This window comes from Pelophylax lessonae (assembly GCF_965119305.1).
Source record: "Pelophylax lessonae genome assembly, chromosome: 4".
In the NCBI taxonomy this organism is placed as follows: Eukaryota; Metazoa; Chordata; class Amphibia; order Anura; family Ranidae; genus Pelophylax; species Pelophylax lessonae.
Window position 1 is genome coordinate 613,491,007 of NC_138771.1, and position 18,459 is coordinate 613,509,465.

At 42.3% G+C, this 18,459-nt stretch overlaps 1 protein-coding gene across 1 annotated transcript in view; it reads right to left on the bottom strand.

Moving 5' to 3' along the window:
- Window positions 1–18,459, bottom strand: part of LOC309552830 (A.superbus venom factor 1-like) — a 360,768-nt gene that overhangs the window by 196,144 nt on the left and 146,165 nt on the right. Inside the window, exons 10-12 of the mRNA XM_082253740.1 lie at window positions 11,660–11,774; window positions 10,863–10,948; window positions 4,070–4,209 (exon numbers count right to left, since the gene is read on the bottom strand). Of these exons, the coding sequence (XP_082109866.1) occupies window positions 4,070–4,209; window positions 10,863–10,948; window positions 11,660–11,774 (341 nt within the window). The remainder of the gene's footprint in view (window positions 1–4,069; window positions 4,210–10,862; window positions 10,949–11,659; window positions 11,775–18,459) is intronic.

Genomic DNA, 18,459 nt, shown 5'->3' on the forward strand with positions numbered 1-18,459 from the left:
TCTCATCGCAATCGACTCCCAAACACTTCGGTCACCAGTATCCACAGGTCTATACAACCTCTGCTCCCACAAAGCAACGCGGGGTACTGATTGCGTTTCATAGAACTACTCAATTTACGCTTCAGAAAGAGATTAAAGACCCAGAAGGTCGATACCTCCTCGTGGTTGGTCAACTTCTGGACTATGAGGTCACAATCGTGTCCTACTATGCCCCTAACAAAAATCCCCAGGCTTTCCTTTCCCACCTCTTGTCCGTCTCTAACACGCACAAGAGTGGCACACTTTTGCTTTGCGGCGACTTAAACCAAACTCTCTATCCCCTGCTCGACAAATCCCCTGCCCCAACGACTCCACAATGACTCTCTTTTCAACAGCTCCTGAACCAACACTCTCTCTTGGACACGTGGCGCGAGCACAACCCCACGCGGCGGCAATACACCCACTACTCTCATTCACATGAAGTATTTTCCCGGATTGACCACATACTCACCCACGTGGGCACGTCCCCACTTATCTCCACTTCTACCATTATACCGTGCTCATGGTCTGACCACGATGCAGTGATCACCTCCTTCTCCTCCATGGTGCCTAAACCTAACCTTCGCTCTTGGCAAATCAATGACAGAATGTTGGCTAACCCTACTCACCGACTAGAAATAGAGCGAGCCATCACCGACTACCTGACTACTAACTCTCAACCAGACACGTCCCCCTTGACTTTGTGTGAAGCCCACAAACAAGGGTTTGCATTAGCAGAGCCTCCTACATACGCAAAGAAAAGCATCTCCTGCTCCACAAGCTAGAAGCAGCCTTTTATAAGGCCTCAGCAGACTTTCAGGCGACCCCCGTGCCTTCCACGAAACAGGCTCTTGACAAGGCACATCTGGAATTAGACCTCCTCCTGTCAGAATCGGCGGAACAAACGCTCCGAAAATCTAAACACACTCTCTATATGAAAGCGAATAAACCTGATACGTTTCTAGCTCTGACACTGCGTAAAGCTGACTACACCCCGAAACCCATACGTCTTAAACTATCCAAGGACACCTACTCCAGCAATCCCCTTAAAATCCTCCGCAAATTTCATGACAAACTCTCAACATCCTCCTGTCTTCCGTCCAACTCCCTTCACTATCATCCACCCACAGGGAAATGCTGGAACAGCGCCTCACAGCTGAAGAACTGCAACAGGCTATAAAGTCTTTGAAACCACGTAAGCGCCCAGGCCCAGACGGCTTCTCCGCTACTTATTATAAATGTTTTGCACCCATTCTGATCCCCCCTCTGGTAGGGGCGCTCAATTCCTTGCTAGACGGGCACCCCTTCCGAGAGGAGTCGCATACGGCTGCGATATCTATGATTCCTAAACCCAACTCCGACCACACTTCTTGGTCTAACTTTAGACCCATCTCCATACTGAATATAGACATTAAACTACTAGCCAAAGTTCTTTCTACCCGTCTCAATACCGCCATCAGAACTTTAGTTCACGCAGACCAAACGGGCTTCATTCCGTCTCACCAAGCTGGTGACCCTACTGGCCCACATCGCTAGACAAGGCCGCATTCCCTCCTGCTTCCTCTCCCTCGACATTTGCAAAGCCTTTGACTCCTTATCCTGGCCTTACCTCACCTCTGTCCTTGGTCGATGGGGGATTCGGCTCGCATTTAATGCAATGGGTGAATGCCCTTTATCGGAACCCTAGAGCATATGTTTACTATTCCGGCTTCCGGTCGGACTCCTTCCCCATAGAAAGAGGCACACGACAAGGCTGCCCCCTCTCCCCCCTTCTATTTGCCCTAGCTATTGAACCCCTTGCTATTCTTATACGCGCTGATCCCAATATTAAGGGAATTGAGCTGGGGGGGGGGGGGGGCAGGGCCGGAGTGGGACTCATTTTCAGCCCTGGAGTTTCATGCCTTAAACCGGCCCACTTTAGTTCACGACTGACTATATTAAAATAATGTAATTAAAACCTCAGAATATAAGTTTGCAATGGCGCACTGTTCTCTACAGCCTTGTAATTCATTGTATTTTTCAAAAAATATCATAATTTCCAATTCAGTGCAAATACAGTAGCCTTCTCTGCTATGGATTCCCCCAAATCCTTCCCCCCTAGTATGTATGATGCATGCATATTCTTAGCCCCCAAGTGCATACCTTTACATTTATCAACATTAAACCTCATTTGCCACATAGTTTTTTTTAAATGTAGCTCAGCTCCCTAAATACCATGCCACTAAGCAAATTCCGATGTGGGTGTCCTTAGAAGCAGTGGAAAATGATCCACTATCTGTGGCCAACCTGCTCTGGCTACCACCCTCGCAGCGGCGGAGTATTACTAACCCAATCACGAAGCATAGCTTGACCATCTGGGATAGACTTAGCCGACGCTTCCGCCTGCAATCTCCTCATAACCCCCTACTCTCTTTTCTCCGCAATCCATCCTTCTACCCGGCCTGGTCCTCTCGGACCTCCTTCTCCGCCTGGACTAGTGCCGGTCTGATACGGGCCCATCAATACTTCACTTCGCGCACCTTCTGCCCATTCCCTACCCTGCAGGAAACTCACAATCTCCTATCTGGGGAAATATTCCGCTACCTACAACTCAAACATTTCTTTATACAAGCTACTCCGGTTAGGGAGGACACTGCCACCTTCTCAACCTTTGAACGCGCATGCAAAACTGACCCTCACAAATGAGGGCTCCTCTCTGACATCTATGCCCACCTCCTGTCTGCTCAGGAGACCACCCCGCCCACATACACAGCCAAGTGGGAACGTGACCTGCACACCTACCAAATCGGCATCCCCAAATATTGTTGCACTCAAAACCAATTACAAGGTCCTTACCAGATGGTATTTGGTTCCCGCTAGGATCTCTAAATATGTACCTCAGTACTCCCCCTGTTGCTTCCGGGGATGCGAATCCCCAGGTACCCACGCACATATCTGGTGGGAATGCCCTGTGGTGCGAGCCTTCTGGTCCAAAGTACACGATACTCTGTCTACCATGTTTGGCACCTCTCTTGCCCCCGACCCGGCATCTGCTCTCCTGAATCGCAAGCCACCTAACCTTACCCACCGTCAATTCAAACTTTACCTATATGTCACGACTGCTGCAAAGCAAACCATCGCGAAAGCATGGAAAACCCCCACGCTCTGTCATCTGGCTATGCTACACAGGGTTACCCAAGCCATGCTACATGCTAAAACGGAAGAAATTTTGTTGGACAAACTGACCCCCTATGAACGGCTATGGAGGCCCTGCATTGACCATTGCCTACCACCAGGCCTTGACGACAGCCTTGTACTCACCTGATTGGGCGTCCTCATTACCGGCTCTCTTTTCCCACCTGGGCCCCTAGGGGGGTTTGAGGCTCCCTCCGGGCACCTGCTGTTACCTCCCCCCCACTACCCTCTCCTACTTACCCAGCTTTCTTTCCAACCCTGCCAACCCAGCCCCCCCCCAACCGGCCCCCCGGCGTACCCAATTAAGTGCTATACCTTGGTTTTGGTTGAGACCCCTTCTGTTTGGGGGTCCATCTACGCAGTGTGGCCTCGGCCTCACCTACAGTTTGAGCGTACCCTCATTGCATCTCAGAGGGCACACCGGGTCGATCCCATATACGTATCGCATTGTTACATGTTATTTGAATGTTATATGCTGCAGTTTTGTATTTCAAAGTGCCTTGTTTTATCACGGCATGTACCTAATATTTTCACTGCATGTTGCTGTACCATGTTTCTTTAGCCTTCAATAAAAACCGTTTAAAAAAAAAAGAAAAATTATCAAATTCACAAAAAAGAAAAAAACATTTAATGAAATAAACTAAAGTTTCCTACATACGCCCACATAAAACACCCTCTGAATAAAGGAAAAAAAAATCCTATGCAGCATAATAAACACGTTTTCCAGTATTCCATTATTTTATTTGGTGAAATCAGCTTTACCAAAATTAATTCACACATCCCTGTTTATGAGAGTTTGAACTGGATGGATGCCCAACCGTTCTTATGTATTGATGTAAATGGAATATAGATGATGAAAAATGTGAAAGGAGCTTACTTTGATTCCGTAATTTCCATAATTGAAGAGAATGGCACGGATCTCCACCTGTTCATTCCTCACCACAGAATAAGGCAGCTTCAGGTCAATGAAGAATTCTTTCAATACCCGGATCTCATATGGTTTAGCAACACAAAGACCTGAATTAAAAAAAAAAAACAATACTGTAACACAACACAAAAGTAATATAAGTTAAATTTAATTATGGATCAATTAGAAATTGGAATGATACTTTGCTGAATAAGATGCAGTAAAAAATATATTGAAAAGATTCATGTTTGAGTAAAGGCCTTGATATTTTAACCACTTGCCGACCGCCGCACGACTATCTACGTCGGCGGTCAGCCCCTCACAGGCAAACTAACGTAGGTCTACGTCGCTTGCCTGTGAGGGTCTAGGGAGCGAGCGCGCGCCGCCGGAGGCGCACTCCCGCTCCCGCGTGGTCACGGACCCCCCCGCGCGTGTGACCAGCGGACCCGATGTCCGCCAGTCACTCGGCGATCGGCGGGGGAGAGGGAGAATGTCAGGCAGCTTGTGTAAACAAGCCACCTGTCATTCTCCTTGCTGTAAAAACACTGATCACATGGATCTAGTATGTAGATCCGTTGATCAGTGTCCTTACAGCTGAAGCCACAGCCAATCACAGTAGAAAGCACACCCCTAGGGACACACACAGCCCCTCCCTCCCAAATAAAGTTAACCCCTTCACTACCAGTGTATTTTTACAGTAACAGTGCATATGTATAGCACTGATTACTGTAGAAATGTCACTGGGACCCCCAAAAGTGTCACAAATGTCAGTCAAGAGTCCAATCTGTCCGCCCCAATGTCGCAGTACCGCAAAAAAAATCGCAGATCGCCGCCATTACGCGTTAAAAAAAAAAATGACAAAAATCTTTCCCTTTGTTAGTAAACGCGATAACTTTTGCGCAAACCAATCAAAATACGCTTTTTGCGATTTTTTTTACCAAACATAGGTAGCATAAAACAAATTGGCCGAAAATGTTAAAAAATTTTGATTTTTACATTTTTTTGGGGGGGAATTTCATATAAAAAAATGTGAAAAATATTGCTATTTTTGCAAAATTGACGCTCTTTTTTTGTTTATAGCGCGTGATCAAAAAATCGCACAGGTGATCAAATACCACCAAAAGAAAGCTCTGTTTGTGGGAAAAAAAGGACGCCAAATTCGTTTAGGTACAGCGTCGCACGACCGCGCAATTGTCCGTTAAATTCACGCAGTGCCGAATCGCAAAATACCCCCTGGTCAGGAAGGGGGTAAAATCTTCCGGGGCTTAAGTGGTTAAAGGATAAGTTCACTTTTTAACAAAAAATAATAAATGCAAATTTTTTTCCATGTAAAAAAAATGTTCATGTTATTATTGTTTATAGTAGGAGCCTGTAAAGCACTGTACCAGTGATCAGCAGATCACTGATGCCATGTAGGTCTCCTGCAACCTGTTTTAAAAACTTCTTATGAGCCAAGAAGGAAGGTCCACGTCTACGATGAGGTTCTTTGCCCTTAGTAGCCTGCTTAAGAAATGTACTCTTCCCCCCTGTGCGGCCTTTAATGATGTCATCCAGGGTAGCTCCAAGCAGGTGATCTCCTTAAAAGTGGGCAGATCAGTCAAGGCCTTTTTAGAAGTCTGGTCCGCAGACCAGCATTTGAGCCAAAAGACACGCCAAAGGACTGCCGCTGAAACGGAGAGGCGAGCCATCAGAGGAGCCGCATCCAAAGAGGTATCACAGATAAACTGCACCCCCTGGACCAGCTGGGTAAGCCAATACTCTCTGATAGGAAGACTCAATGAACTACCACAACACAGAGCCCCGGACCGCCGTGCTATTTTCAAACAGTGACAGCTAGTAGAGGGAACTTCTCCCTGTACTGTTGCCACAGGGAGGGGAGGCAGCGGGCGGCAGCTGCAGCACTGTGAACATGTTACATGTTCCACCTTAAAATCGAGTGGAACATGTAACATGTTCCCAAAGGTGAACTTATCCTTAAACTGGTTGGCTCCATTGGCTCCTTAATCCACATATTTTGGCTTTGGAAGTCCCAAAGGAGGTACCTGAATCGAATATTTCGAAACATTTTTGCCAAAACAATAAAAACTGCTCCCTGCGCATTTCATCGCCATGGACGTAATCAAGTTGCAATAGGAGTGGGGGTGGTGACAAAAAACATAGGGTGGAGCTTAGAAGTGACATCATGATGCCTGCTGGCTTGTCAGGTTAGCACGGCTATTGCATGCTTGTTTGTTGTAACATTGTTTGTGAGCACCCTTCCTTGCAATTAATAAATTGTGTTTTAAAATATTACAATAAGGAGCTTTTATTTCTATTATTCCTGCCTAATCAGGTTCATGTAATTGAGTTCCTGAGCTGAAGGTGGAGAATGGAATTGCCTACACTATGTTATGTGGCGATAAGAGCGCTAGTTGACCTTCATCACTTTGAGATCTTTCCTTCTGATAGGCAATATATATATATATATATATATATATATATATATATACACACACACAGATGCAGCTCATGAAATTAGAATATCATTAAAAAGGTAATTTATTTATTTATTTTAGTAATTCAATTCAAAAAGTAAAGCTCATATTTTATATATTGTAGATGCATTACACTAGCCATTATTATGGCTTACAACTAGTGAAAACCCAAAATTCAGTATCTCAGAAAATTCAATTACATAGGACCAATAAAAAAAAGTTTTTTTTTTTTTTTAATATAGAAATGTGTGCTTACTGAAAAGTATGTCCATGCACAGTATATTATGCACTCAATACTTGGTCGGGGCTTCTTTTGCATGAATTACTGCATGGAGCCGATCAGCCTGTGGCACTGCTGAGGTGTTATGGAAGTCCATGTGTCTTTGATAGCGGCTTTCAGCTCATCTGCATTGTTGGGTCTGGTGTCTCTCATCTTTTGGAGTTGGTCTACTGTGTTTTATCAAGTCCAAAGTCAGCGTGGCCCTCTACCAGGAAATTCTAGAGCACTTCATGCTTCCCTTTGCTGACCAGCTTTATGGAGATGCTGATTTCATTTTTAAGCAGGACTTGGCACCTCTCCACACTGCCAAAAGTACCAATACCTGGTTACATGATCATGATATCACTGTGCTTGATTGGCCAGCAAACTCACCTGACCTAAACCCTATAGAGAATGTGTGGGGTATTGTCAAGAGGAAGATGAGACACCAGACCCAGAAATGCAGATGAGCTGAAAGCTTCTATCAAAGCAACCTGGGCTTCCATAACACCTCAGCAGTGCCACAGGCTGATCGCTTCCATGCCACACCACATTGATGCAGTAATTCATGCAAAAAGAACCCTGACCAAGTATTTAGTGCATACTAAACTGTACTTGGACATACTTTTCAGTAAGCCAACATTTCTATATTTAAAATCCTTTTTTTTTTTTGGTCTTATGTAATATTCTGATTTTCTGTGATACTGAATTTTGGGTTTTCACTAGCTTTAAGCCATAATCATCAAAATTAAAAGAAAGAAATGCTTGAAATATATCACTCTGTGTGTAACTCATCTATTTAAAATATAGGTTTCCCTTTTTGAACAGAATTACTGAAATAATTAACTTTTTGATGATATTCTCAATTTTATGAGATGCACCTGTATATATTTAAGGTGGTGAAAGCACCGAAGCACTCATTGAACCTGCAGACCATAGGCACCACAGTGCACATGCTCCCCATATCACTATACATTACTTATTTACTAGGTCACATGATCCCAGTTCTCACCCCCCCACCATAAACCAGGTTGGGGGTGGAGATAAGAGATAAGTCCACAGTGCATCATGTCATGTGACATTGCTTTGGATATTACACACCCTGTCTTTATTTTTAAAGAGATGTACAACCAAATTTGTACCTGTTGGCGTGCCCTGCCTATACAAGGGGGGGGTAGATAACTAGAGGTTAGTAACAATTGAACACTCATGGTATGCTTTTTTATTTGCTAATGTTGTTATGACATACGTAAGATGTATCAATTTTGTACTACCAAAGGGTTATTTTGTCAACTTAAACAAAAATAAATGAAACAAAATAAAGAACAATTGGGGAAAAAATTATGAAGTAATGTATCTAAAGATTGAAAAAAGCTTGTAATAAAATATTTAAAAAAAACCATATAATGTATTTACTTGATTTCTGACTGAAAAATGTAAATTAAATGTTTCTAGTTCCATATTAGAAACATTGATTTCCGTATTTATTTTGAGTACCAGACAAAATAAAGAACAATTGGGAAATGAAATATTATGAAGTAATGTAACTAAAGATTGAAAAAGAATATTTTTTTTTTTATTTTCTTTTTGGTTTGTAAAAAAAAATATAAAAAAAAAAAACATATAAAGTATTTATTTGATTTCTGACTGAAAAATGTAAATTAAATGTTTCTAGTTCCATAATATGACTGTATACAAATATTATTTAGGATATTGGTAAACTATATAAAAATTCTTAGGGAATATGACCCAAATGCAATATATTGAACTAACCACACAAATACTTCTCTGTACTTGCATAAAATGTTCTTAGCATGAAAAAAGAAAACGAATGTAGCCACCACACCTAAGGACTTATAAGGGTTGATTTACTAAAGGTAAATAATAGACTGTGCACTTTGCAAGTGCAGTTGCCCCAGAACTTAGTAAATAAGGGAAGTTCTACTGACTTCCATCATCCAATCATGTGCAAGAAAATTATTTTTTTCCTTGCATGTGATTGGGTATTTTTTGCAAAGTGAAGCTTCATCTCATTTACTAAGTTCTGGAGCAAATGCACTTGCAAATTCTTTATTTGCCTTAAGTAAATCTTAGCCATTACCTGCAATATATTACATTTTTGTTCTTGGGGTTACATATACTTTAACCACATATCATTAGTGTAAAACAGTTACTTTCAGTGCTCCTTTAAACATAAACAATAAATATTCCACCTGCAGAACTGGCACCTACAAAGTTCTGTATTATCATTTGTGTTATTTAGATAATTGAATCAAGATATTTTATATGAATGATTACTTTGTTTAAGGGAATATGTAAAGAAAAATATGGAGGACCCCATTGTACTTTTTGAGTCACTGACCTGGAACAAGCATGCAGATGAGAAAGTCAGTGACATCAGATCTTTGTTCAGATCATAACCTCAAAGTACTAAAGCCAAAGAGTCAGCATTAGATACAAACAACTAGAACATTGAAAAGCTATGGCTTTCCCATATTTTCTCAGTTCACATTACAGTTTCCAATATTGTATTCTGTACAAGCAGTCAAAGAGTTTTTAAAAAAAAGCCGTCCCTAAACTCTGTAGCTATAGCCGTTATGAAAAAAATGTCTTTTAAATGCCACAGCAGAAGCACCACATTCCCAGCTACTCTCCCCCTATGTTCTATTGCAGCAGAAACTTGACATCCTGCCAGCCCTGTAAAATAACACACAGCAATTGCTGTAAGCTGTTAGAAACGGACTGAAGCCTCCCTTCAGAGTCTTTGTTGTGATCTTTGAGAATGAATTACTTCACAGTACAAGCAGCTGGAGAGGTGAGTGGGGGATTTTATAAAGCTAGTTTACTGCTTGCTAAAGTATATATGAACCCTCGCTTTCTAAAACAACCCATTCAGCCTCAAATAGAAATGAAAGGCCAAACATTTCTGCATATATAAAAAAATATATAAATACCCTTTTCCCCTTTTTAATAAGTGATCACAAGACCTCTGTTCTCAGCTGCAAAGGGAGTTCAAAGAGGTCGGGGAGGAGAAACAGCATCATACTGGTGTTCCCAGTAAATGGCCATGCAGGGAGGGCTTGTCAGGCCAAGTTTGATCATTGGAGGAGAACAGGCTCAGTTCTCAGCATAGCTAAAAAAACTGACCACGATGTGCTCTCATGCATATAGTGGTCAGTTTTTAATAGGAAAGCAGAGGAACTGGCAGGAAAACCAGGTATTTCACACAAAGGAGGCAATACAAAGAGAACAGGATACTTGTTGAAACAAATACATGGTACAGCAGGCAAATATCAACAATATAAAAATGTAGGCTTAACTCATTTGTTTTCTATAATTCTCCATTAAGGGGGGTGTGGCAAGGGGTGTGTCCTATGCCTACATACTTTTGCTAATAGGTGTACCTTGTTCCCTTTTTAAAAAGTTGGAAGGTATGCTTTATGCCCTGCTGATAATGGTATAACCAGATAGAAAAGGAAAAATCTGCAACAGGGACACAGATATAAATATAAATCTCAGAATGATTTTATCCATCCCCTACTCTACTCTACTTTTGTAAATCTGTCTATGTAGCTCTTGTGGATTTACTCTAATTTCCTGTTTTTGAAAAGGTCAGCAGAATGGGAGGTGAGAGTAAATCTCTTTTACAGTTCCAGATTTATTGGAACCCTACCCTCCAAAACTAAGAAAAAGTGTTTTCAGGTGTCTTCTAGAACATCTGAAGCCTATAGTGCTCAGTTATGCAAATACTGTGAAGGACTCCTGTTTCTCACAACTGGTCGCTAATTGTGACTGGTGCATCACTGACCAATAGTGAAACATGGGAGGATGGAGAGGGTAGTCCAAAGATTTACAGCTGAAATTTACATTTTACAGAACCCATATGCAGTGGAACACCTAAAAAGCCATTTGGGGTTTAAATTTGCTGTATGCAGAAATATAAATAAACACAAGTTTTGGATTTTAAGCACTTAATGCCATAGGATTGTATTTACAGGATTACATTTAAACATTTGGCTGGTTATATTACCTTTATTTTCGGAAAGACTAACAGCAAGGACCTCCCAGGTGGTGATTGAATCGTTCAAGAACACATTGAACACCTTGGTTGAAATTCTGAAGGAGGAAATTCAAGGAAAAAACAAGTTAATTTCTGCACTCTCACATCTGCATTATGAATTTCTGACAAAGGAAAGGTGCTATAATGACAGTAATAATAATAATATTTGAACCCAGTTTCATAATATTTAATTCATTTGAACTGCTTTATTTTGTTTTGGCTTCCTAGACCTCAAAATATAGGCGGAGAGAGATAATGATTTACCAACTGTTGGTAGTTTAGGTGATTAAGATAAAAAAAGAATCAGATTACACATAAAGTTACAAACAAAGGTCTCCTCTCCCATTACAAATTTTAAAGAGGATAAACAAAAGCTATATTTTCATAGAGATTGCCTAGTGGAGTAGGATTAGCAGGTTTTAGAGAAGCATGCCAATTGCACCAAACCAAGTTCATATTATCCTTCTTTAAGAGCAAATTGAAACAAAAACCTAAATGAGCGCACCAATTCACTACAAAATCTGGAAAAACTACAAATAATCTTGACGTAGTTCCACCACAAACAACACAACAAGCAGGATTTTACCCACTGAGTAGATTTGCCCTCGCTTTCTAACCTGGTGAAAAAGTAAGAAATGAGGTCCCTACCTATCCAAAATGAAAAAAAAAAGTGATTGAACTTAATTCATATCACTCTGCCAATTCTTTGTCCCTGATAATGTTTAGCAGATCTATTTAGATAAGAAAGAAGAAAGTCTAGGCATTACCCATCCTTATCCGGTCTTTCATTCATTGCCTCTATCTTCCAAAACCAGGATTCAGGAAACTCACTTCTGGACCTAATGTCACTGCCTAGGATGTAGTCATAATCATCATCATTACCTGCAGAAGAGAATATAAAAGTTCAGGATGAACATGCAACAGTTCTAGGGGTTAACCCATCCACTTGCTTTTTATATGATTAGATCATCTTCCTTTTCTGATCTCTAGATCTCTATTTATTTATTTTATTTTATTTATTTCAGGTACTTATATAGCGCTGTCACAATTTTCTCAGCGCTTTACATATACATTGCACATTCACATCAATCCCTGTCCTTGAGGAGCTTACAATCTAAGGTCCCTAACTCACATACATACACAGTAGGGCCAATTTTTTCTACATGATCCAATTAACCTACCAGCATGTCTTTGGAGTGTGGGAGGAAACCAGAGTGCCCGGAGGCACAGGCACAGGGAGAACATGCAAACTCCAGGCAGGTAGTGTCGTGGTTGGGATTCAAACCAGCGACCCTCTTGATGCTAGGTGAATGTGCTAACAGCTACACCACTGTGCCGCCCATTGGTGCATATTGTAGAATGTCTTGTTTTCTTGTTTCCAATTTCCATGAGTTTTCCATTTAGAATGCTAGGTTCTTTTAACAACATTCTCCTTGGTTCTCTGGCTTCTACTTAAATTGGACCCTGAACGTTTTTTGTATTTCTATATGTCTGTTGTAGGGACATTAGATTCTACAAGAGGAAGAACTGGTGTGATTGTTTTGTGTGAACTGTGAGAGCTTATGGCAGTAGTGGTTCCATGGACTTTCTTAAAGGTACCTTGCTATGCATTAGGAAGACAGGGCTGTATTATTATTATACAGGATTTATATAGCACCAACAGTTTGCGCAGCGCTTTACAATGTGGGAGAAGACAATACAGTTACAGTACAATTCAATACAGGAGGAATCAGAGGGCCCTGCTCGTTAGAGCTTACAGTCTAGAAGGGAGGGTCAAGTGAAACCAAAGGCAGTAACCGAGGGGGATGGGCAGATGGAGAAAATGGAGGTAGAGTTGTTAGGTGTGGGTAGGATAGGCTTCTCTGAAAAGGAGGGTTTTCAGAGATCGCCTAAAAGCTAATAGAGTTGGAGATAATCGAACAGATAAGGGTAAGGAATTCCACAGGATTGGAGAGGCTCTGGTAAAGTCCTGGAGGCGAGCATGGGAGGAGGTGACAAGGGAGCTAGAGAGCAGGAGATTTTGAGAGGAACGAAGAGAGCGATTAGGTTGGTATTTTGAGATTAGGCTAGTGATGTAGTTGGGGGCTAAGCTGTGGATGGCTTTGTAAGATGTTAGTATTTTGAATTTAATTCGTTGGGTGAGCGGAAGCCAGTGGAGGTGCTTGACAGAAAGGGGTGGCAGACACTGAGCGATTGGTAAGGTGAATGAGTCTGGCGGCAGCATTCATGATGGATTGAAGTGGGGATAGCCTGTGTAGAGGTAAGCCAATTAGCAGGGAATTGCAGTAGTCGAGGTGCAAGATGACCAGGGAGTGAACTAGGAGCTTTGTTGTGTCTTTGGTTAGAAAGGGGCGTATTTTGGAGATGTTGTGGAGGTTAAGGTGGCAAGATTTGGATAGCTATTGGATGTGGGGCTTGAAGGAGAGTTCAGAGTCCAGGATAACGCCTAGGACCTTGGCATGCGGGGATGGGCTGATAGTAATGCCATCAAAATTGACAGTGAGATCAGGGGAAGGGGCATGTGGTGGAGGAAAAATTATTAGCTCAGTTTTGGATGGATTGAGTTTGAGGAAGTGGTGTGACATCCAGACCGATATATCAGATAGTAAATTAGTGATACGAGGGAGAGAGCTGAGTTGTGGATAAATAGATTTGTGTATCATCAGTGTAGAGATGGTATTGGATGCCGTGGGAGGCCATCAGCTGACCCAGAGAGAAGGTGAAGATTGAAAATAGGAGAGGTCCAAGAACAGAGCCTTTGGGGACCCCAACAGAGAAGGGAAGAGGAGAGGAGGAAGTAGAATTGGGAGTAACGATAAAGGTGCGGTTGGATAATTAGGAAGATAACCAGTGAAGAGTACAGTCGCGGAGACCAAAGGCATGGAGTTTTTTGAGGAGGAGGGGAGGATCAACCGTATCAAAGGTAGCAGAAAGGTCCAGGAGGAGGAGTACAGAATAGTGTCCATTGGTTTTGGCCGTTAGTATATCATTTGTCAGTTTTAGGAGAGCAGTTTCAGTGGAGTGTTGAGGCCGAAATCCAGACTGAAGGGGATCAAGGAGGCTATTCTCGGCAAGGTGGTCGCACAGTTGGTTGTAGACCAGACGTTCAAGGAGTTTGGATAAAAAGGGGAGCAAGGAAATAGAGCGTAGGTTGTTAAGATCGGTTGGGTCCACTGAGGGCTTTTTAAGTATAAGGCTGACTAGTGCATGTTTTAGAGAGTTGGGGAAGATGCCCCAAAGAGAGGGAGAGGTTGAAGATGTGGGTTAGAGAGTGTAGAATAGGGCCAGAGGGTGAACATAGCATTTGCGAGGGAACAGGATCCAGAGGGCAAGTGGACATTAGCAAGTAGTTTAGCAACCTCGTCTATAGTGGTGGGGTTGAATGAGGGAAGTAGTGATCGCACCTGTGGGCATGAAGCGTAAAGCATGGAAGGTATCTGAACAGCAATGATCTCCTTACGGATTGTATCATAATCTTTTGTTTGAAGTGGTTGGTAATCTCCTGGTCAGTGAGTGAATCAGTGGGTGGAGGCAGTGGAGGACAGAGTAGAGAATTAAAGGTAGCGAAGTGTTGGTGGGGGCGAGATGACAAGCTGTTAATGAGAGTGATAAAATAGGTCTGCTTGGCAGTGTGGAGACTGGAATTGTATTTTTGAAAGGCAGATTTATATTGGTTGAAATCTTTCTGAGACTTAGTCTTATGCCATAGGTGCTCAAGAGCACGGCTATGCTTTTTCAGACTTCTAATGTTTTCTGTTTGCCAAGGATGAGGGGGACGGGGCCTGATTCGGTGTGTAGTGAGGGGGGCCAGTGTGCCCAGGGAGGCTAAGAGTGAAGCATTGTAGACAGAAGTGGCTAGGTTGGTGCAGGACAGGGGTGCGAGTTTGTCATAGAGGTGGTCGGTAGCAAGAGTAGAGAATAGTGATGATCGAACTTTTGAAAAGTTTGGTTCGACCAGAACACCCGAACTTCCCGAAAGTTCGGCCCGGATTTCAGAACCCCATTGAAATCAATGGGACCCGAACTTCTGTAATCAAAAAACACCATTTTGAAGCCCTAAAACCCAATAAATGCCCCTAAAAAGTGCCTAGGGTTCTGGGTCATTCCCCAGGGACTATTAATCACACAAAAAAAGTTCTTAAAAATTGTCATTTTTGATAGAGAGCCAATTATTGAAAAAATTATTGAAAAAAAAAAAGAGATTTCTTTTGATTTAGTGTCTGGGGGGTCTAAAAGGTGTACCTGTGAAGTTTCAGCTCTGTAACATGTCCAGAACCAGAAAAAAAAAGATTGTTTGTATTAGAATTGCAGTAGAACAAGCATATGGCTTCGCTATTTTCACACCCGACTTTTTGTTGCAGGCATTTATAGGGCTTTTTTGTGGACGTGTTTGGAGGCAGGCATGACCTCTGAACTTCTGTGTAGGGGTATATATACACACACAAATGTATGTATTTATACACATACACATATATAGGTGTGAAAGTGGCAGAACCCTCTGCCTGCGCTAATGAAATAATTAGCAGGCATAGGGCTACGCTCCTATCACACCTATATGTGTATAAATACATATAAGTGTGTGTGTATATATACCCCTATACAGAAGTTCAGATGTTATGCCTGCCTCCAAAGACGCACAAAAAATGCCCAAAAAAACACCTGCAACAACACATCTGGGCGTTTTTGTTGCAGGCGTTTTTTTTGGGCATTTTTTGGGCGTCTTTGGAGGCAGGAATAACATCTGAACTTCTGTATAGGGGTATATATACACACACACTTATATGTATTTATACACATACACACATATAGGTGTGATAGGAGCGTAGCCCTATGCCTGCTAATTATTTCATTAGCGCAGGCAGAGGGTTCTGCTACTTTCACACCTATATATGTGTATGTGTATATATACATACATGTGTGTGTGTATGTATACCCCTACACAGAAGTTCAGATGTTATGCCTGCCTCCAAAGACGCCCAAAAAATGCCCAAAAAACGCCTGCAACAAAACAGCTAGGTGTGAAAGGAGTGAAGCCACTATCCTGTTCTATTGCAATTCTAATAGAAACAATCTTTTTTCTATGGCGGTCACCCTGAAATGGAAGGGTTTGATCACCCTGCCATAGCAGTCAAAGTCAGTTAACCCTACACTACACTACAGTCACCCTGACACTTAACACTTTCCCTACAGAAACTATATTTTTTTAATCTAACTATAGTGGAAAATAGTACCCTAACTACACCAGATATCCCTTTCCTCACACTAATAATTGCTAAATGACACTTTGAAGCAGGAGTAACAGAACTGCTTCCACTCTCTTACACATCCCTGTATTACAGTGCTGGAGATTTGGCGGGGCTGTCTTATATACTGGGGGGCGTATTCACTACTGATTGGACTCTGGACCCCCTAGTCACTCCAATCACATTCCTAGCATCCTCCTGCCCCCTCAATTGGCTTTTACTGATGGTTCAGGTCCAATCACGGGCTTTTAAAGCCCAGTTCCTGTCCCATTGCATTTTGGTCGGTTCTGGTTGCCGAATTCCGAACTTTTTCCGCAAAAAGTTCGGAATTCGGCCGAATTTCGAACAGTCAATGTTCGGGTCGAACCGATGGTCGACCCAAACCGTTCGATCATCCCTAGTAGAGAAGAGAAGGGTTGAGATGGAGTAGGTTTCTGCGGGTAACTGTAAGGTAGCTTGTGGGAGAGGAGGTGGAGGAGAGGGAGAGAGTGAAACTAATAAGGTAGTGATCAGAGAGAGGGAAAGGATTGTTTGAAAGGTTGTGCGGAGTGCATAGGTGGGAGAAAACAAGGTCAAGGATATTGCCTTCAGAGTGAGTAGAAGCATGTATCCATTGCTTCAGGTCAAAGGAGGAGGTTAGACTGAGAAGTTTGGAAGTGGCAGAAGTGTTAGTATTAATCGGGATGTTTAAGTCACCAAGAATGATTGTGGGGATTTCGGAAGAGAGAAAGTAGGGTAGCCAGGCAGAGAAGTCATCAAGAAAGGTCGATACTGGTCCAGGTGGGCGGTAGATCACAGCTATCCTTAGAGAAACAGGGGAGAAAAGACGAATGCAGTGTACCTGAAATGAGGAGAGTGACAGAGAGGGAGGTTGGTGAAGTACTTGAAAGGTGCTATGTGGGGCTAGAAGGATCCCAACACCCCCTCCCTTGCGTCCATTGGGTCTGGGGGAGTGAGTCCATAGAAGACCACCTTGGGATAGGGCAGCAGGAGACGTAGTGTCAGATTCATGAAGCCAGGTTTAGGTGATGGCAAGTAGATTATATGAGTTAGCGATAAAAAGGTCATGTAGAGGTGAGTTTATTACAGACAGAGCGGGCATTCCAAAGGGCACAAGAGAAAGGGAGTCTGGTCTTGGGAAGAAGAGAGATGGGAACTGTATTATAGCATCATACCAGCTGTGTGTTTTTTTTTTCCTTGGGAGTTCTGACAGCACTAGTTAATTAAACTGGATGGTAAGAGCAACAGAGGAGCAGGAGAGTGCCTGATTACATAGAATCTCCATGAGAGGTAAACAGACAGAGCAGTGATTGAGCTTGCTTAAAAAAAGGGGGGTCCTCCAAAGGAGTTGAGCTCCCATGCAAAAGGGGAACAGAGGTGGTTTCATGGTGGAGATGGATTGATTCACTGGCAGCAAGATTTTACATGAGAGCAAATTTAAGTTGTGTGAAGCACAACAGATTTTTTATTGACTGGAGGACTTTCTGTACAGATATATGTGAATATTTAACTCTTTAAAATCAACTGCTCTATTACTTTCAGGCATGTGTTTCTATGGACTGCAGTTGATTTTCAGAAGGAAGTGATTAAAGGTTTCCTTTCAACTTGCCGATAAATGATACCAATAATGTGGACATGTTTTTAAATTCATAGTGGCCTCCACGTGTTCATGCCCCTGTAAACACAATTTTGGACTTTTTTGGTGTAAACCTGCAGCTTCAACTAGCCGTGGTCTTTAGAAGGTCTGCACTGCATTGAGGTCACTGAGAACTGTAACCAGTGGATCCAATGGTATGGGTGGAATGGGGCTGAAACATTTCTGTGTATGGGGGTACCATCTTTATTCTGCGATCCAATTTGCCTTCCCCTGCAACTCTAATTAGGTTCCCTTACTATTTTGGGGTCCTAATTAACACAGACTGCACAAGAATTAGGCCAGACCCTCATTGACAATCATCTCCCATGTTCTTATATAAAATTCACATTGCCACAGTGTGACATTACTTCTTACTTCTTCCAAAAAACATCCACATCTTTCTGAAACTTCTTCTTCTCAATGTAGGTGCAGCAATCCTGGAAGGCATCCATGCACACCTTGTCCTCTATAATATGGGTATAGTGGAAAAAAAGCAAGCACTCTGGGCCACTGTAGGGGGGTCGGATGTAACCAATATACAACCAATGGTCAGACAATAAAATGGCTCATGAATTTAAAAGGATGGTATGATATAAATCATATAACAGAACAATCATATACATGGAGAACAATGGAAGATATTCAAGTCCATAGTAATAAATAAAAAGTCCCAGGGAAGAGACAGTGT